Source organism: Hippocampus zosterae, chromosome 15 (genome assembly GCF_025434085.1).
Source record: "Hippocampus zosterae strain Florida chromosome 15, ASM2543408v3, whole genome shotgun sequence".
In the NCBI taxonomy this organism is placed as follows: domain Eukaryota; kingdom Metazoa; phylum Chordata; class Actinopteri; order Syngnathiformes; family Syngnathidae; genus Hippocampus; species Hippocampus zosterae.
In genome coordinates, this window is record NC_067465.1 from 7,987,059 (window position 1) to 8,007,114 (window position 20,056).

The following is a 20,056-nucleotide window of genomic DNA, read 5'->3' on the forward strand; positions in this document are numbered from 1 at the left end:
TGCTATTTGTCATAACATTATTAAAAAAAAACAAAACTTTTACCCCTCAGTGAGACTTAAAGAAACAGACCAGCTTTGCATACAATATGGGGTTGATTAATGTCTGAATACTTCATTCCATTTTGGCAGCCTTCTGCATGTTTTCTTTATTGTTCACAGCACGAGGAAAATGACCATTTTGTCATATTATAATTTCTTGTGAAATACATAAAAACGGCAAGCAAAGGCTGGAGAATTTTTTTTGGCCATGCAAACTACATTTTCTGCGTATTTCCCTCATCACACACAGCCTGTAGCAATGAATACTTCATGGTTTGTCTCTGTAAGCAGCATTGTTTTTTTTGTTTTAATTTAAAAAAAAAACCTTGGCACATCTTCGGTCATACTCACCATCCATGCAGTACTACAATTTTGAAAAAACTTGGTTTAAGTGTCCTTGTTTGGACGTCCGAAAATGTCCATGTGAAGTAAGTGCGATACTAAGAAGAGTCAATGTGAAGGCACTTAAAAAAAAAAAAAAAAAGTAGGATCGTGATTTTGGCAAAAGTTCTTTAAACACTCCTCTGTGTGTGTGTGTGAGACCGAGAAAGGCAAGGGGGCTTAGGAGTACTGCTTGGTGAACCTCTGGTGGAACTCCTTCACTTTGCTCAGGAGGATCTTCAGCTTGTCAGCGGGTGGCAGGATGGTCATCCTGTACAAGAAGAAAAATATGTTTCAAAGACATGTATATCACACATTTTACATACTTTTCACATTCCTGGGGGGTGATTCAGTTACAGATGTCTGCCAGCAATTATTATTATTATCATTTTTATTCTAAGAATATAAATTGCCTTCAATTGACCTGATATCAATTTACTTCAGTTTTACTATACAGTGGCTAACCTATTTTTACACTTTTATAACAGGAACTTTAAAATGGTCAGACAGTATTTTTTTTTCATGCCAAATTCTGAACTACAGTGTTTCTCAATGTGGGGGTAGTGTGACTAGTTGAGCATGTGCTCCACCTAGTGGTACCGTAGAGAATGACTGAATTAAACAGAAATATTCACATTTAAAAATATGACATTCAAGCAAACACAAATAAATCTGTATTTAACTTTCTGTACGATTTATTTGTATGTCATCTTTAACTGTTTGTTTTTAAAATCTATGAAGTACAGTTTTTTTATCTAACTTTTGATGTGCAATAAATTTTTAACTTGGTCATTTGTCTTTTTTTTTGTTTTGTTTTCCTGTATTTATATTTAAACTATGCTGAACAATACAGTGGCTTATAATGATAAATATAGTTTTCAGGAATAAAAACATATTTAGGCCAACTAAGCTAACATTTGACTGTAATAACTTTTTCTATACACTACATCACGAACCAGCTTCAGCTTGTTATGCTTCAATTTACAGATGCTTTTTGTCATGTTCCCCATGAGATAATTCAAATATCAAGCCCTTGAAAAATAGTCCACACAGAATTGATGTCCTTCAAAAAGAAACCTTTGTAATACAAGAACATCCACCCCCATCCAGGCCTTTTAACATCCGTAGGAAGCTTGTCAGAGAGCAAGAGGACCAAGTTGTTAAGCCGAGCCATGCGTCTTTGGCAGCGGAGCGTTTAAAGATTTCCCCCCGCCGACTTTGAAGGATCACCGTGAAGAGAAGTGGTTCGATCGTGACCATAAAGCAAAAAGCTTCTCCTCCTAATTTTGCCGAGGCAGATGCAAAAACAATCGATCCATCTACGTGCAGAGTCAATTAGAAACTCTGTGCTCAAATACATAAAGGAATTAATTAAAACGCCTTTTGGAACAAGTTCATTCAGGACAACAGAGCGATGATTATCAACTTAACCCTTTTTTTTTAAAACGGCATCGTTGTGCATACTGCTCTTATAGTGTGTGGCGTACTCAATCTAAATAAATACATAAATGTCAAAGGTAAAATACATGCTTAAAAAAGTTAATGAAACAAACTGCCAGAAAATGCAATAGAGAAGAACTACTAGTAGCTGAAGATTAAAAAAAAAAAAGCAGAAGCTAGGCTAATTGTTAGCACTCATTTTACAAACACTTGACCCAATTAGGCAACTGTTTGTGTGTGTGTGTATAGAGCCCGTTTTAGCAGCCGGGTGTGGTTTTCTTACCTGAAGTGGTAGGTGCCGTCCTTCTGCCCAAAGCCGCTGCCAGGAACAAGGCAGATCCCGGTCTCCTCCAGCAGTCTCATGCAGTAGAACATGTCAGGCTGTTGGCCTTGTCCCTTCAAAATAAAACAACATGTGTCACAACAACACTTGCTACTTTTAGAAGTGGGATCGTTTGGCCTCTGGCAAAGACTTGGGTTCTACTGAGTGTCACTCTTGTTTTTGTGTTGTGTTACAGACTGCATTTTTAGAGTCCTGCATGTCCTGAATGCACCTTTATCTTCCTGTACAGACTTATAAAGGTTTTGGTTCAGCATTCTGAAATGAAGTGGGCCCAATGGAAAGTGAATGGTGTTGTTTTGTTCATCAGATTGTGAAGGAATTAATTAAGACTGAAAAGCTCTTGAGCCTTATTTGCGATTGTCGTTCAAACTCCAGTTTGGGGAACAGAACACGTCTCTGCATCCAGGGTCGCTCGAACACAGGAGCAGCCTTCAGAGACTTCAAAAGGCGACATCTCGTGCTCGATTTCGGCTAAACCAATAGATTCCGCTCCGAGGCGACGCGCAACGTACGGCGGGTGCATAATGGATTAAACAGGCCGCTCGCTTTAACTACGTCCCATGGCGTGGCCGTGAAGCCATTGCTTGCTCGGACTGCCAACGCAAAGCGATTGCGGTGCTGAGATACCTGATGACGCCGAGGGAAGTTAACGAGGATCAATTGGCTGGTCAGCTGACCTTTTCAAATATGAAGCGAATCACTTTCTCTGTATATGCGGACAACCGTGCTGCCTTAAAAGAGCTTATTTAAGACAACGTTGTGTTGTGAAAGAGTGCAAATGTATTTAAAGAAGACTTTGTGAAAGTTAACGTTATAATGGACATATGTTAGCTTGTAATTGTTTGTACAGTATACAAATTGTAGTCTCAGAAGTCAGCCAGTTTTTGAAAATGGGTGCCTGCCGCTGACTTTAACCAATAAAAATGTTTTTTTATTCGACGGGAAATGGGTTATGTAAAGCATACTGTAATTGTTGACCCTTTGAGAATGTTAAAGAAAGCATGCTACAAACACGAAAGCCGAGTCCTTGAACAAGATGCCTCTTGAGTTACAATAGCTGCGTCTTTGCAATATAAGAAAGACGCTTTTGAATTACGTACACAAACATTAATGGCCAACGTTTCAATTATTCAATGTAAACTCTGTAAACAATGTAATCCTCATCCCCAAACCCCCCAATAATATGTTTGAAGCAGCCCCAACCAAACTCAGAAACCAGGTGTTAGCTAACATTTGAGGCCTTCGTTTTTGCAAAACCCATTTAATGACTTGGAATGTTTTTTTTTTAAATAAACTGTCGGAGTGAAGCAGTCTGAACAAAAATGGTAGCTTGTTGACGCTAGGGTGACATCAACACAAGAGGGTTTGCTTTGGGCCCCAACCCATCAATGCTGCAAATTCATAATACGCATTTCTAGGGTGGCAGCATGCTAGCTTAGTGGTTAGTTCTGAAGTCAGGCATACATCTGGATGGATGTGACATGGAAAATGGCATGTAGAATTTAGATTTCCATTTTTCCAATGTGGAAAAATACTACAAGCCCAAACACTTTGTCTTGACAGTGGATTACGTACCGTGGCCTCTTTGACAGCCTTCTCCGGAATACTAATACGCGGAAAGGAGTACATGGCGCCCTGCACAGGATTGCAGCTGATGCCAGGCACGGTGTTGAGTACCTCCTCTGTCAGCCTGGCCTTGTCTGCTAAGGCGCTCAGGGTAGCTGTGCGCTCCTGAATGACAAGGGGGAAGAAAAAAAAAACCCAACAACAACAACAATGATGTTTTTTTTTTTTAAACACTCACAGAAATGTTCATTAAACACAAGCTTGTTTCATCTCAATGACACTTCATTGTACCTTTATGAAATTTTCATGCGACGGCTCTCCGGGCTGCGGCGGGTTGACCACCAGGCCCATCAGTGCCTGTCCGGGAACGGGCGGGCACAGGCGTACTGACACCAGCTTGGTTAGTTGGGCCTTCACCTCGTCGTCCATGTTGATGATCTCCATGTAGCCGCCACGGAAGCCACACCTGGGAGGAAAACATATGAGATGCAAAGCGGGTTGAGAGTGGACTCATCACAAATCAAGACTACAATAATGATACACCTTGGTGAAATGTTGAGATTTGACATTAAAACATTGATCAGGATGTTTAAAGGGGGACATATGAGGTGACATTTACTTTTTAACTCATTCACTCCCAAAGACGTTTTTAAACGTCTTTTCAGACTTGGTCCAGAAATGGCTGGTACTGAATGAGTTTAATGGGTTTTATACAAACAGGTGTCTGTCTGGAGTGTCAAAGGACATAACCTCACCTTTTGTTATCTGCCCACTGCTAAAAATGTGCCCATGGGTCAGTCACTTTGCACCGCTGCCCCATTGTTAACGTCACACTGGGAGTAATTTTCATAACATAAACCCACAAACAGCTTCTGTGCCCATAACTTGCTCAGTAAGGCTGGATGAAGACCCAGAACCGCTTTCGAGGACAGCCAGAATCAGGCCGCCAGAGTACATTGTCTTAAAACCTCAGGGCCGTAGACAGAAATTTTTCAGTGGGGTGGCCTGGGTGACACGTTGTCTCAGTGAGGGCTGGCCATGCTTACCCGCCTGTGCGCTCATACACATGCTTGCACCCTCCTTTGGAACCATTTTTTTAAAAATCGCACCACGAAATAAAAACACACACGTATCCAGACTTTTTATCAATAGACTCATCATACAAGCATGAACAAGTCGAAGCAATTGCTGCTCTTAATTCACTAGATCGGGGTGTCAAATTCATTTTTGTCGCGGGCCACATTGTAGTTCGGTTTTCCCTTGGGGGGCTGTTATGAATTTTAGGAAACAGAAGTCAAGAGTAATGACTGTTATTGTGGATAACATATGACAATTTGATATTTTCGTTCTGACTTTAGCAAGCATCATGGAACTTGACATGCTTGATTTGCTTTCGTGGACCACATAAAATGATGTTGTGGGCCAGATCTGGCCCCCGGGCCTTGACTTTGACACAATGACTAGATAGATAATTTTAGGGACCCTTTCCCATTGGAGACAGAAAAAAAGATACCTGCAAAAATGAACTGAAGAGTGTTACATGGAATAAGGGCTCAAGAGTCCTCACTTACTCTCCCATGTAACATTTGGAGGTGGAGTGGAAGGAGGCCAGCTCCACCGTGTTGGAATACTCGGGCCCCATCTCAAAGAGCACCTTCTTGAAAGAGTGGAACTCGCACCCATCAGCGTACACGTTATCCTGGTACACCTGGCAAGAAGACGAATGTTATGACAAGGAGCGTTTACCCGGGTTTGTTTGAGAAAGAGCGGAAGCTTGCCGAACGGTCACCTCGTCAGCCATGAGGAACAGACGCTCCTTGGCGGCAAATCTGATGACATCTTCGATGCACTTTCTGTTCTGAACCTGGCCTGTGGGCAGAGAGGGTCGATGAGCCGAATGGTTGTGTTGCTTTCAGTGGCGCTTCTCAAAGTTAGGGCGAAACAATACAAGGGGTACTCAGAGTCAAAAAGCGATCACAATATGGAAGTCACTTTTAGTCTTGTTGACTCTTGTTGACGTTCTTACACTGAGGCCATTTTAATAATGCTTGGTATGTTTTGGTATCAAAATACCAAAATAAACATAACTCCACTAATGCACACACTTAGGCTACACTTGCTATTCTTGCGCTTCAGCACGAAAATAGGGCCTCCAGTGTTTTAGTCTGCTTGAGTGTATTTAGAGCCTATTTGGTGCACTCTGAAGTGACCACCAGAGACTGTGCAGCAGCATCTTATAAGCCCAATGAAGGCACTCTTTCTCTTGAGTGGGTATACTGAGTTGCCATGGAGACCGCCTTAGCTGTCATCACCGCAACCTACACTTACTCTGGTGAGCTCCCGGTCAAAAAAAAAAAAAAAAAAAAAATCAGATTCACCCTAATGTCTACCCCAAGAAATAGCATATTGACGCAAAAAAAGGAGCACATAAGGGGACTTTACCAGTGGGGTTCCCGGGATTGATGATACACAGGGCACGGGGGTTGCAGTGGCTCCGCGCCTCGTCCAGAGCCCGTTGCAGCTCGCCAATGTCCATGCTCCAGCACGCCTCCTCGTTGAGATAGTAGTTGATCTGCACGGCGCCCAGCTCGGCCAGCGCCGCCGAGTACAGAGGGTACTGCGGGATGGAGATCATGACGCCGGTGCGGGACGCGCCCTCACCGCACACCAGCAGCTTCAGCATCGTCTAAACAAAACCAATCAACAAACAAAAATAACGTATATGATGTATAATAGCATTTAATGCCATTAACAATAAGCACAGCTTATAAGCACTTTCCTCAAACATAATTCTAATTACCGGATGAAGACTATTGATGTTGCATTTCCCCGAAAATAAAACACAAACTACTTATGTTTTCACCGTAAATTCAAAATATTAAATCTGTCCCTGATTCAGAGTAAAACGCCATGCTTTGCAAGCATAATTCATTAGCGACATCTAGCGGTGCAAGTACGGTAGTACGACTCACTAGCCACTTCGGGTGGGTGTAGTTCAGGGGTGTCCAAACTTTTTGCCAAGGGGGCCAGATTTTATGTGGTAAAATGTCGGGGGGCCGACCTTGGCTGACATTCTTTACATTGAACAACAATATTGTTCAACAAATTTTAGTAAGCCAGTCTGTTTCACATTTCCATTTTTATTTTAATTTCAACAATCTTAAGAATTTCTTTTGGTTCATTTGAAACAGGTATATCACATGCAACTGCTTATTCACTTGACTTTTTCTTAAACAGAAGTCTCCTGAGTGCAAATTGATTGATTTGAAACATAAAATGTATCACCATGACTTTTCAATAGTCACAAAACCTTTGACTCGAACAACAGGGAAATGAACAAGCAATACACATATCCACAACTGCAAGGATCATTTGAAATATGACATATCAGTCAATATAAACACGGAGTGATGTCTTGTTAACTCGTGAGTGATGCCCTCTAGTGTCTGAATGCTATTACTCATTTAGTGAATGCTATTACTCATTTAGCCACTAGAGGGAAGCAGTACTCTATGAAACATCACTCACCAGTCTACGAGACCTCAGTCAATGCAACACGTGTTCCATTGCGCCCAACCTGCGGGCCAGACGGCACTGATTTTATGACAGGGGCCGAGGGCCGGATGAAATTCGACCGCGGGCCGGACTTTGGACATGCCTGGTGTAGTTGAACCAATGAAGTGGTCACAGAATGTAGCTTAAGTGTGTTTTTTTTCTGTAATTGGTTGAATTGAATAAAAAAATTATTTACCACAATCCCATCGCTGGCCCCGGTGGTGAGGTAAATGTTGTCCGGGTCGCAATACACGCCACCGTCCCTTTGCTGGACGTAGCGGGCCACGTCCTGACGTACAGAGTCGATGCCTTGACTGGCACTATACGAACCTGAAGAATTGAAAAATAGACAACAAAAAGCAAGTGCCAGGTTGTTAAGAATGTTCAGAATTAGCCCTGAAGGTGACTGAAATATCTTAAAGGGATACTTTTGTAATTTTGACATTTTCAGCATTTAAAAAGCTTTAAAAATTCACTTCCACCTCTCCTGTTTTCCAATTTAGGTATTATTGTGATCTAAGATAACTTATAGTTGTTGTTTTTTATAATTATACATCATGAGCACTTGTGGGTTAAATGTTGGAGGCTTTTAACAAAAGCTCCTCCCACTTTTTACCCAAGAAATGCATAGTGGGCAGGGTCAAAAGTTCATGTGGACCATAAAAAATAACCCCAACGCTATAGGTTGCCCACATCTGTTCCGAAAGTCTCACGACAAGTCACCATGACAACATCGAGCTACAAAGCCAGTCTGCTCTCAGGAGGAGGAGCCCAAGAGGCGTAAACGTCCCTCATGTCATATCAAAGCTGGTTGTTCATGTTCGAAGAAATACCACAACTTCAACACACCCATACTGTTGCCACTGCAGGATTGCAGGATGCGGCGCGCTCGACTCTTTGCGTCCTCGGGGAACGTGCTGTCATTGAGCAGCTCAGGGTAGGAGCACAGCGCCAACACCTTCAAAATCACACAGAGACAAGAAGGTGTGACGTAAGCTCTGTGTGTAGATATGAGCCATTAAGAGTTGGGACCTCTATGCGTGTGACATTGGCGAGTCTGCGTGTGAGTGTTTGGACGTGAGCTGTGGCCGACAGCAGCTCCTGCGCTAGTGTTTTAACGATAAAACCCCCATCTAAGACGATTGCTTCAAAACATCTGATAAATGCAGAACCATGATATAGTGATTGTGAAGTTAGCAACAATGGAAATATATTTGTGACATGCATATTTCTCAGTGTGGAAGTAGAGCTAATTTACATAATAACTGCCGTAAGGCTAGGTACCTGCGCCCGTGCTGTCGTGTTTAAACCAAAAGGTAAGCAGAGCTGTATAGTTTTGTTGGACGCACAGATTAGCCTGAGCTAACTGCGTTATTTTAAACTAAAGGCACGTACTTGACTGCTCTGTGAGGTTGTTGACGCAATGGTGGTGATTTGGTGTTTGGCGGTGTACCCATTTGCTCCATACACACAGTGCAGTGTACACTATGAAGTGTTGTCTCCACTAGTACAAATGATTTTATTGTTTTCGGGTCATTAGAAAGTAACGAAAGCTGTAGTCGCCATTGGCCAAGCCGTGTATCCCGCACTTGCATGAGAAGAAACGGACTGATTTCAACAACACAAGTAATGAGGTGTGTAAAGTATACTATACAGTCATTGTTGCTCTAAGCATGTCAAAAATATGTTATGAAGACACCTGTGGGCTGTTTAAGAAAAAAGATATTGCGGTCAAGAAGCTAACCTGTCGAAAGAATGTGATTGGCTGCTGGCCCATGGCGTGCGCATCACCAATGTTCGCTTTGATGACCTCCTGGAAGGGCTTCTTCCTCCCCTGCGTGACACAAACACAAAGACTTTTTCGGTTTATTCAAGTCAAGCTTTTCGTTTGTGTCTGACAGTTTTGGGGTTTGGCTGACAATTTGTTGTTAAATTCCAGCGCTTGGACAGAACTCCAACTTAAATGCTAACAGATTGTGGAAACGATGGAGGCCGAGAGCAACGCGGCGGCAGGCATACCACTGAAAAAGAAAAAAAAACAACATGCTGGGATTCATTAAAGGGACTGCTTTAGTTTGACTGCTTCGGCTCACGTTGCTCAATATGTCGTATGGCTCCTGAAAATGTCCATTGTCCACCTTATTCTCACTGATGCCTCATGACACGTAAACACACATTACAAAGACATGCTTTAACCTCCTAAGTGATGAGAAACAGGCGAGGGGAGTGGGGGGGAGGGGGGGTGTTAATGGCATCCAACGTAAAGTGCGTCTCTTTTCTGGGGCTGCCATGTAAAGTTTCTGTCGTAGGCTTAAGCAGCTGCGAGCCAGGAGGGAGTTAAAAGCAACATTAACTGACACGTGTGCAAACAAACAAGACTTGACGCACGCTGTGGACACGGAGCTGAAGAGGAGAACTTTCACATTCAACATTCCCCTGGAATCAAAACAGCACTGTTTGTTCGATTTAACTGACAAAATTTGAGTGTGTTGCCGCCTCGTTACTCATAGAAAGAAAAAAAAAAAAAAAGATTCCGGGCCAATCCAGTTTGCCGGAGTGCATCACACCCCAAAGTGGACCAACATGTTGATAGTGGCATTTATTAAACAATTTTAAAGACATTGAATGAGTGGTTATTTGTTTTAAATGCCATAAAAGAGAGCGCGGGACTTGAGTGTGTACTTTCGTGACCGCAGCTGTTGAAATCCAGCCCGGACCTTTGACATTTTTGAAACGAAATCTATTCCAATGTTGCCTTTGACAATTAAACTGCATCACTTCCAAATGATCCCAAGGCAAGAGTCTAAACGAATGCAATATATACACACAATCCATCCAGCACAACATAGAGTATTTTCAGCCCTTTGGTTGTGGTTGTTAAAAAAGGATAAGTCAATAAAGCATCAAAGAAACAATTGTAATCACCTAAAAATAATACATTACTAAAGTTGTACAGCTAATCGCATGGAAATTATGTTTGCTTCCTATTTTTCGGGAAACCTGTTCAGGCAGCTAAGTAGTCGTGCTGACGCAATATGTGCCACTGACTGTTTGCTGTCACTTAACATGCTTTTTTTTTGGTTTTGTTTGTTTTTTACATCCCATTTGTAAGGCAACATGTTAAGTCAGCGAGCTAGTTGGTCTGACAATATATCTGTCCTTGGTCTGTTGCAGTCATTAAAATCAGTCTAAAAGAAGGAAAGAAAAGTAAGTTGTAGAAATATGAATGCACTAATATCGCTTACAGTACTTTGTATTTGTCAGGAAACCCGTTAAGGCAGCAATGGGGCCAGACTGACTTGATGTGAGCCATTGGTTGTTTGCTTGCTGCCACTCAAGAAAAATCAGCCTCGAGCCAAACGATATTATTCATTCATTCATATTAACGTGCTAGTTTTTGTCAAAATGTGTAAAGCAGCAAGCTGACAAGGGATTACAGTTCGTTGCAGGTTTCTTCTGCTCTCAATAAGTGGATGCTACATTGGTCGAACACTTTGGAATCATGTTAGTGAATGTGTAGAAAGGAGTCTTTTTAAAAAAGGGCTAGCATGGCTTCATTGTTTCAGAGGCTGGAGGAAGACAGACAAGAAAAGCCTTGTGTGCGTGTGTGTGTGTGTGTGCGTCCCAGTTGATTATCAGCTTGCATGGCCATGAGGACAAAACAAAGACAGCAATGTACAAAGTGCATGTGCATCGGAGCCTTTAAGTGGGATGCTTGCCAACTGGTGGCAGCAAGCTGTATTCAGAGTTTGAGTAACAAGACTGATGAAAGTATACAAGGATGTGGACAAAACCCCGGCTATTTTTTTGTTTTTTTTTACATAATCATAGATTCAAATTCAGATCTGCGAGGCAGATGTAATAACCGTTGAGCTATTTCACTCAAGAGAGCAAAGGCTGGTGAGTTAAAGACAGGCAACAGGTGTTATTTCTCCAAAAGGGAAAACTGGTACATAATGTTCAAATCAATTGTTGAACAGATTATGAACTGTCAGGAGAGGCTCCTGTTGGGATAAAAACTCAATGATTAACCGACAGATGGACTTTGCCAAAAGGATGTGGGTGCAAGCGTCCAAGTGATAACTCACCGAGTCGTCGTTGGGGGTGGGGGGCAGGGGGGCAGTGGCAATGACATACGCGAGAAGCTTTTAGCAGGAACAAGCAAATACACTTTGTCCATTTTCACCCCAGCGATGACACACGACCCACATTGAGATTACAGTTCAGGAGGCACGTGAGCAAATGAGTGCCATTCGTCACAAGGGTGTCACATTATTATGTAAGCAACTTTATGCTCCTATGGCACTTCATTAGGTCGGCTAGCACAATTGAATGAGATCAATGCAACAATAATGTATGTTAGATAATATTTAGTATTTTTTTACCAGTATGTAGCCTTTTAGGAGGGCTCAAAATACATTTTGCACATTGCTCATTATTTTCATTTGCACATTATTCTTGTCTGACAGTGTAGGCCGATCGTTCGGCCACCGAACATGATCAGACAATTTTCACGGAAAGTACGTGACCCGTGATCGCCGAACACAGCCTTTTATAGCCGATCGATCACCCTAAGTGAAATATTGTTCTTTACCAACACACACTGTCACTATTTACAACAGCTGCGAACAATGAACAATGGTCTCATCTTTTATGACAGAGAAATCGACACCATATGTTTGTTACTTTTAAATTAAATGACGCAGTCGCTAATGCTACATGTAATTTTTTTTCTTCATGCAACTTCATATTCACGAGCAATGCTCAACGCATTGCGGATTGAAATGAGGAATTGACATGGATGCTGTTGTGGGTTAGAAATGACAGTTAATCATGTGTTGTTTTGTATTATTTTTTCATTTTTTTGTTAACTTTTCTTTTGATGGCGGCGCAGACACCCGCAGCGGCTCCTCTTGTTTTGTGTTGAGAGGGAAGAAATGTCATCTGTGCTGTATGTCTTACATAGAGTACATTTGACAATAAAGTTTATCCAATCCAAAATTAAAATCCATGCATCCATCCATCTGTAGTAATCTCAAAAATCACTCTTGTATTTTTTTATTTATCGTCATATTTACTGTGCAGCATAACACTATGCCACGACATCAGGTTGTTATACTTAATTAAAAATTTCCTTTTTATAGTCTAGCTGGATTGGCATTAGGGATATTGCATGCCACCCCTCTGGACCAAAAGTAAATTGCATACTGATTTGCCCTTTGGTGTATGAGAGAATTTCCATTCCATTTTTACATTTATTTTCATTCTAGGTGCAAGATAAGGCTCCATGTAAATGTTATTAGTGATGATCTTTGTGTTGAATCCGAATAGGACATTTGCAAATGGCAGTTTTTTCCTGGGGAAAATAATGATACACATTCCCCTATTTTCTGACATGTTTCTGGCCAAAGCAGTAATGGTAACATCATTTCTTTGAGCTTTTTCTGCAATTCAATTTGAAGCAATTTCCACATTTTGAATAATGAAGGGACAGAAGTATCCAATTTTTTAATCGGACTAATACATTAATTTAAAAAAAATGAACAGATCAATTGATGATTAAAGAAAAGTCACTAGTCACAGCTCTAAAATATAAGTTTTACATCTATCCATGTGATCTGTATCAGTACATCACAATCATGGATAATCAATAGCATAAAACCTTGATCGGAATGCCTCTCCTCAGGGGCGGAGCTATGTGGTGTACAGTGGTGGCCACAACCAAGCCTTTTCACTCTATGGCCACACCCACCTCCAATTTCCTAAATATTTTCTCTAATGTACATTTTAAATATTTTTTGTATTAATATTTAACTGGCTAATCTTCCTTTTAGTATTCAAGTAATCAAAATACTAGTACTTTTTATCTTGTGTCACATTTCGCCGTGATGCAAATACTGAAGCAATCAAAATGGTTTTGCGATATTAAATGTTGCAGTAGGATGTGGAGGGCCCCATGAGTGTGTTTGCATTGGGTGCAATGCCATACAAATGCAAATCAAAATATATATATTTTTAAAAGCCAAATTTGCCCCTGCTGCCTGGTATGATGCAAACCACAATAGTATGCCTCATTGTTCAAAATCAACGAATAGTTCTGTGACAGTGTCAAACAAAAGTAAGCATGATCGTGTTTTTGCCTTTTGAGTACATGTACGTAATAATTTGACCAATGAACATACATCCGCAAAACAATTAAAAGCTGGAACGAATGTCAAGTTTTTTAAGGCCCCCAAAAACGGGGTAAAAATCAATTTAAGATTTACAAAGTGACCCACCTCGGAGAGCTCTTTCTCCAGCTCCACCGCCCGCTGCACGATGGGCCCCCGCACGGCGTACTCCACCATCTTCACGGTGGGGTTCATGGTGTCGATGGTTAGTACTTTGCCCCGCGGCGGGGCTCCGTTCTCGGCCACGCTCTCCTTGGGCAGCCCGCAACGCGTGGCGCTCAGGCCGGACATGGCTCTGGCGGACACAAGGGGAGATGATGTCAGTGAACGCACCGCGGGTACACCACCACGGCCACCGCTAACGGCTAACGCTCCACACCGGCTTTGAGTCAAACTCAGACGGGCAACTTTGCCGGGCGACAGCCTCGCTATCCTCGCCGCTGCCATGTCCTCCTAAGTTTTAGTGGAGTTAACTCGAGAGAAGTTCAACGCTAAGCTGAACAAGTGCAGCCGCCACCTTGAACAAGAGTCCCTTTGAACTTTGATCAGGGTGCAAGTCCAAATTTCCTCCAAAATAAAATGGTGGTATAAAAAAATTGCTTCGAGATGTTCCCAAGCATCCAGTGTGTGGGTTTTTTTTTTCTTTTTGGAAAACGAGTGTGGGGGTGTGTGTTTGGAACGAAGTCTGCACACATGGTAACGCTTTCAAGAAAAGGGTATCCTCCCCCTTTTTTGTGTTATCCCTCCCCTTCGAGGACCCGATCCGACGCACCAGGCTCGGTTCTGCTCAAGCTTTACACCCTGACGTGGTCACGCTGCCGCATGCAATGCACAGACACGGTGACAGTGACAACACCAAGGAGGAGCTTTTTTTCCTCAAATGCAAAATAAGAAGCGAGGGATGCTCCTCCTATTTTGGACTCACCCCTTTTTATTCCGATAGAGCTGCTTTGTTGCAGTTCATTTACAGTATATTTTAAAAAAAGTTGTTTTTACTCAATTTGGGTAAAAAAAAAAATCGAAATGGATTTGAACGGAATAAAATCGGGAAGGGTAACTGACAGTGTTTATGGACAGTGAATGCAATACTATTTAAAAAACATTTTTTAAAAAATGAGTCCATGTATGATTTCACACCTTGTTACCCCTCAAAATAATATTACGTCCAACGTAAATGAAATCGTTTTAATGCATTTATAAAGCCCCTTTCAAGGGGACCAGGCATTCTTGATAATAATATATATTTTTATATTACTTATAACATGTATGTATGTTAAAATAAAATCTTACAAACAATATAACAGAACAAATACCGCTGGGATAACACTTGTGTCTAAAATAAATAACATGTTAGCATTAACTAATTTATGAATCATTCAGCGTTTCTGTGACCATTGCAAATATGTCATATGATGTCAACATGGACAAACTACAAGAAATAGAACACATCACATCATTAAATTTCTTTCTTATATTCGAAATGCAGAAAAAAGAAAATTAAAAAATAAAAGACATACTGTAGTTGCATCTTTAACCTAATACTTGTCATATGGCTTCACATAGCAAATACAGCTCCTGAAGATAGATCTCTCCATCTAATAAACACAGTTAATTGAAAATATCTCTGAGCAAAAATGTCTTTGCATCGGAGCCCATTTTTGCAGGCAGCAAGTCAAATGTGTTAGCCATTTTGGTAAGTGGGCCATGAAGTGTAAAAGGGGGTAATAATGGTAGTAAATCAAGTTAGGACTTTTAACCCTTGGGGGAGGTCAGAAATAAGGTCATTAGAAACCAGTAGCAGCAATAATACTTGAGAGAGTTTGTGCGGCAATGGTGTTCAGGGCAAATGTTGGCGCCGTCAGTGGCGTTAGCACGAAGAGTTGATGCTGCGGCGTCTGCAGCGCGAAACTTTTACACTCATCTGTGACCACATAGCACTTCAATGGCTGGTGGGAGAATCCATTTACAAAGTCCTCTGTGTTTCCTTGGTGGGTGCCCCCCTCCTCCTCCGTGGTGCCCTCCGCTTCCTCCTGCTTGAAATAGCGCGTCATGCAGAAAATGTAGAAGAGTTTAAGCAGCTCCCAGCAGCGAGCCTCAGAGGGTGAGGGTGAGTCCCTTTGGGGGTAGGCGCACGAGGGGGTGGGCACGCAGGAAACGGACCGGTGGTTTTCGCGGTTGATGAGTAGGAGGGCCAGGACGTCAGGCCGTAAGGTGACGGATGAGGGAAGGCAGCGTTCTCCTACGGCGAGGCAGTCTCTCAGAATGTCCACTAGGGGTGACCACAAGCGGCCCACCAGGGTGGTTTCAGCACCATGCAAGGAGGGTGTAGGGCCGCACAGCACGCACACGTCAGCCCCGGGGAGCAGCTGGAAGCGAAGGAGACGGTGAGCCACTGTAGGGCTGCCCTGCGGGAGGAACACTGGGTAGTCACAAGAGGCGGCGCCGGAATCAGAAAGGGCTCGCATTACAGCTGAGAGCAGGACTATTTCCTGAGGGGCCAGGCGCCACCACATCTCTGTGGCGGCGGCGACCCGCCCATGGATCAGGAGGCAGCCGAACTCGCTGTCGGCGGCTTTGGCGAAGCTCTGCACGGCCTCCTGGACGGGGACTGGCTGCGGGGGCAGCAGACAGTCAGCGCAGTGTGTCAGGTGGCCCAGGATGCCTGGGCGCCGCTCTTCCAGCAGCTCGTCGACGAGGCTGAAGCAAGAGCGCAGGTCCCTCTTCAGCCGCTCCAAGTTATTGGCGTTTACCAGCTCATCCTGGCCCAGCACCATCACCATGCAGTTCCACACGTTCTCCAGGAGGCGCTGGAGATGCAGGCGCTCCCCTTTGCTGATGTCCACACCCTGGCCTGCCTGCTGGCTCGCATTCACAGCGATGAGCATCACACTGTCCTGGAAAACTCGCCACACCACTCTCCCGCCGCCCTCGGTCTCGCAGCTGGATAACAACACCCCTTGTCCACTTCCAAACATGTGAACGCCATTCAGGGACCCAATGATTGAAAAGGGGAGTTGCCTGGAGGCCCCCCTTGTGAATAGGGGAACCCCACTGCTGGCCGTGAGGCACACAAGCTGTATGGACCCCTCCTGGAACATCATGCTAGGGCAGGACTCTAACTTTGCCACAAAGAAACAGACACAACGGTGTGATGGAAAATTCCAATAGAAAAGGAATAAATACGCCTAATGCTCATACCAACGTTTAACGTTTCAATCTAAATTAAAAAAAAAAACATCGAATTCAAGCAAATAAAGTATTTATGCTTTGTCGCTATTTGACGAGCTCTACTTCCACTGACAACATATCTACAAACAGAGTTTACAAAAGCACCGTCCGTGTAGCCAGTTTTACGATTTGGTGATTGTTGTTTCTTTTGTGCGACTTTTACAGCCCTCGAATGGCCAGTAATAAAGAAAAAGGAAAAAAGTCTCATTGGCTTCTTTTTTAAAATAACATAAATCGCTTGCAAAATCCGAATTGTGCGATTAGTAATATTTTATTTCAAGCCCATATCGCCGGGCCCTCCATCATGCTTTGTTTGATTTCATTTTGGTACGTCATGACAGTCCTGCAGCTTAAGCATGCTAGCTCGCTACTCGTTGGCAGATGAGCCGTAGCATTGGCTGCTACTAGCATTAAACTATTTACAGATGTCAAATTATGTCTACCATGCAGCAAAGGCGAACTTGTTTTTTTTCCCTCTCCACTAACAGCTTTTAGTTATGGTTAACGAACATCCTGGGTGAAGGGAAACCGGTTACCGTCGTTTCCACAGCAACGCGGTCCCATGATTCATTTCTTCGACCGGTGTCGGGGGAGAACGTTTCATTGTGGCCGGGTCAAAAGCAGCCTTTTGCGGTTCCCTTGTTGTCACGCTGCCGCCTGGAGACGCACGACAGTCGACAGACCGCACTTCGGTTCCTCGCGTAAACGCTCCAGTGTGCGCGCGTGTTTTAGCGTGTTCCTCTTTTTTATTATCCCCCCCGCCAAACGGATGGCATCAGCGCTCTTCGTCTCCTAATTCTTCTTCTACTAGTGATACTCGTTCGTCTCAAGGCGGTTGGCTGATGTGTCAGCGCCATCATCTGGCAAGAATGTGAATCGGGTTCAACTGATTTACGAAGACAAACACAATAGAAAGGAAATTAAAAACACATCAAATCGCTTTTAGAAATGTTAGTTGTCAAATATGTTACCCGTTTATGTAAATCGATACAGGAACGGACAGTTGTCTTAAAAAAAGGCTTGATCCCCTCTGAGCCTTAATACATTCACAGAAATCATGAGTTTGGAGTAACAAAGAATGTTTTTATTCATTAAATACAAAAAAGTCCAGAAGAGTAATGACTAAAATAGAATAGAAAAGGCACAATTAATTAAAAATCCACACTGTGCCATGAAAAATAAAACTGCTTCCTTTCATCGTCTTCTTTTGCTGTGGCTGAAAATAGATGGTTGTCTTCTCCGACATGGTTCTGATGTATAATACACTCAAGAGAACACCCCCACCCCCCACCCCGGTGGCAGTTTTAATGGCTTGGCATGAGGAGCAGTGTTGAGGTCGACGTTTCCCTGTAGCATCAAAATAAATGCCTGTGAGGGAATCCGGAGCAGAGATTAGATCTGGGATCCAAAAGAAGACAGTGATGTGGGTCGAGGTGCACACTCACCAAATGACCGCAGCGAGTTCACAAGAAAGAGCAGACCTTTTGTGGCCTGAATGGGTTGGTGCTGGATGATACGCCAGTGAGCAAGGGGTCTTGCATGGCGTTCTGCATGCAGAACTGCTGGAGGTCCGCAGCTGCTTGGGACACCTCGGGAGCAAAAAGACAAATTTAATAATGTCCTATAGGAAGATAAAAGTAGCTCTTTTTAAACAATGAGGTGAAAAAACTCTGTTTACTGTTAGACTACACAAAAACAAAACTGAATTAATTACACACATTGTGCATTTGAAACACCCATGTCACTTGAGCTTTGGAAATTCAGCTCACTTAGTGCCAACGCATTATGTTAAATACCATAGAGGGTATAACAATTAGCATCTGTGCTGTGACCGCCCCTCACGAAAATAGTCTTTTCCTGCCCCCAAGTGGACACTGCGCAACGCAGACTAGAAGGAGACAGTGATTTTACCATGATGCACAACATTTTAAATTCATTACAGTCTAATTATGTTACTACTGTGTATTTGATCAAGTACACAAAAGTACTGCTTTTTTATTAAACGATATGTCACATAAATGTTTGTTGTATCTTCTGAGAGGCTGGAACACAATGGTATTTGCGGGGTGGGGGGGTCGTAAGAGGAAAGAGTGATTTGAGCGGTTTTATTTACAAGCGCGATAATAGGATGAATTGAATTTATCTCGCAAGTCAATCTTTATCTTTACGTTTATTGCTAAAAAGAAAGTGAGTGAATGTACCACTCTTTGGTAACATATGCAGCTTTGACTTCACGCTTCACCCAGAAGGGTGAAGCGTGTAATGTTGCTGTCACTGTAGCCAGAAAGCTCAGAATCTGTTTCTGCGAAATTTGAAGGAAAGCCACATTGCTTCACAAAGCGTCACTCGCCCATTTCCAAGTACATGACACCCAGAAGGCTTTCGCTTAAATTAAATATTGGTTTTCCAATTAAACGGAACTCATAATAATACCTAATACTGTAGTCTGTCAACTGTGTTCAACAAATTCAAATTGTATTCATTTTATTTTTACAACGAATTGGCTTGGGAGTCACTTCTTTTTTAGCTTTTACTCTCAAGTTTCGTTCAGATAACAAAATAATGAATAAAAATCATTTTAACCTCGTGTAGAGGTTGTATATTTGACTTCAACGAGAACATGACAAGAGTTAAAACTTAAACTTCCCCTTCTTTGACAAACAACGCCCAAGTCTGCGTGCCGGCTGAGTAATGGCTAACTGTTGAGAGGCTAACGCTAATGCTAGCACAGTGTAGGTAACGGTCAAGACAATCGGCCCGGAAAACAGTCCAATTAGCTCGTTACCTTCACTCTGTTTATGCTCGCCTCGAAGCGCAGCTGCTGTACGACCTTTTTCATGGCTACAAGGTTGTTGGAACTCGACATTGTCGCTGTTATTTTTCGGCTGGTCGCGCGGTGCTGCGAGGTTTCGTTTCTGGCTGGGCTTGGGATGGAGACGACGAACGGAACCTTTCGATGACAACTTCCCGTTTGGGTTGGGGGCTGCAGTGCTCGTTACGGACGCTCAGGGGCGGCTAGAAACAAGAATGTTGAAAACCGTGAAGGGAATTCAAAGATTTGTTTCTAAATACATTCTATATATTTGAAGATGATTGTTGAAAAAAAAGGTGCAAAGACTCAGAACAATGTAGTGCTGAATTCTTGAGATAATTCACCATGAAAGTTGTCCGTATTTTTGGGGCGCGGCGAAGACCAATCAGTGACACTTGGGATTCCTGGCATCATTGTGAAAATGAATGAGACAATTGGTAGTTTTGATGAAAAATCTTCTTTTTTTCATCCATTCCACTGACAACTCCTCTTCAATTTCCACAAGATTTAACAACTTTTCTT

General features: G+C 42.7%; 3 protein-coding genes and 1 long non-coding RNA gene across 6 annotated transcripts in view; 1 reads left to right on the forward strand and 3 right to left on the reverse strand.

The window, feature by feature from the left end:
* LOC127616637 (uncharacterized) overlaps positions 1–1,207 on the forward strand; it is a 10,954-nt gene extending 9,747 nt beyond the window's left edge. Inside the window, exon 2 of the long non-coding RNA XR_007967139.1 lies at positions 581–1,207. This is a non-coding gene — a long non-coding RNA (uncharacterized LOC127616637). The remainder of the gene's footprint in view (positions 1–580) is intronic.
* Positions 116–17,402, reverse strand: LOC127616595 (alanine aminotransferase 2-like). Of its 3 annotated transcripts, none has more exons than XM_052088288.1 (12): positions 17,259–17,402; positions 13,603–13,789; positions 9,069–9,158; positions 8,174–8,282; positions 7,521–7,654; positions 6,212–6,455; positions 5,559–5,638; positions 5,341–5,477; positions 4,061–4,235; positions 3,779–3,934; positions 2,144–2,256; positions 116–691 (listed from the first exon to the last, which is right to left on the reverse strand). In XM_052088288.1, the coding sequence occupies exons 1-12, from the start codon at positions 17,324–17,326 to the stop codon at positions 601–603; spliced, it is 1,584 nt and encodes a 527-aa protein (XP_051944248.1). In that variant the 5' UTR covers positions 17,327–17,402; the 3' UTR covers positions 116–600. The 3 variants fall into 3 exon arrangements, with proteins under 3 accessions (XP_051944248.1, XP_051944247.1, XP_051944245.1); XM_052088287.1 differs by lacking the exon at positions 17,259–17,402 and adding an exon at positions 13,874–14,224; XM_052088285.1 differs by lacking the exon at positions 17,259–17,402 and having other exon boundaries at positions 13,603–14,228.
* On the reverse strand, positions 14,666–17,405 carry fuz (fuzzy planar cell polarity protein). Its single transcript, XM_052088302.1, has 2 exons — positions 17,259–17,405; positions 14,666–16,609 (listed from the first exon to the last, which is right to left on the reverse strand). Exons 1-2 carry the CDS (start codon positions 17,284–17,286, stop codon positions 15,279–15,281), a joined length of 1,359 nt encoding a protein of 452 aa, XP_051944262.1. The 5' UTR covers positions 17,287–17,405; the 3' UTR covers positions 14,666–15,278.
* A 379-nt stretch (positions 17,406–17,784) lies between these two features.
* On the reverse strand, positions 17,785–19,692 carry LOC127616632 (guanine nucleotide-binding protein G(I)/G(S)/G(O) subunit gamma-5-like). The gene is made up of 3 exons (XM_052088336.1): positions 19,508–19,692; positions 18,168–18,311; positions 17,785–18,090 (listed from the first exon to the last, which is right to left on the reverse strand). Exons 1-2 carry the CDS (start codon positions 19,586–19,588, stop codon positions 18,186–18,188), a joined length of 207 nt encoding a protein of 68 aa, XP_051944296.1. The 5' UTR covers positions 19,589–19,692; the 3' UTR covers positions 17,785–18,090; positions 18,168–18,185.
* Between the last annotated feature and the right edge of the window lie 364 nt (positions 19,693–20,056).

Excerpts from the sequence above, each read along its gene's own strand:
- LOC127616595 (XM_052088285.1), bottom strand. The coding sequence starts at position 13,941 with ATGGCAGCGGCGAGGATAGCGAGGCTGTCGCCCGGCAAAGTTGCCCGT. Across the intron at positions 8,283-9,068 it reads CAATCACATTCTTTCGACAG|GTGTTGGCGCTGTGCTCCTA; the intron begins GTTAGCTTCTTG and ends GTGATTTTGAAG. Across the intron at positions 2,257-3,778 it reads AGGCTGTCAAAGAGGCCACG|GGACAAGGCCAACAGCCTGA; the intron begins GTACGTAATCCA and ends TTTATTTTGAAG.
- fuz (XM_052088302.1), bottom strand. The coding sequence starts at position 17,286 with ATGGGACCGCGTTGCTGTGGAAACGACG. Across the intron at positions 16,610-17,258 it reads GCGTTGCTGTGGAAACGACG|AGTCCTGCCCTAGCATGATG; the intron begins GTAACCGGTTTC and ends TGGCAAAGTTAG.
- LOC127616632 (XM_052088336.1), bottom strand. The coding sequence starts at position 19,588 with ATGTCGAGTTCCAACAACCTTGTAGCCATGAAAAAGGTCGTACAGCAG. Across the intron at positions 18,312-19,507 it reads CGAGCATAAACAGAGTGAAG|GTGTCCCAAGCAGCTGCGGA; the intron begins GTAACGAGCTAA and ends TTTGCTCCCGAG.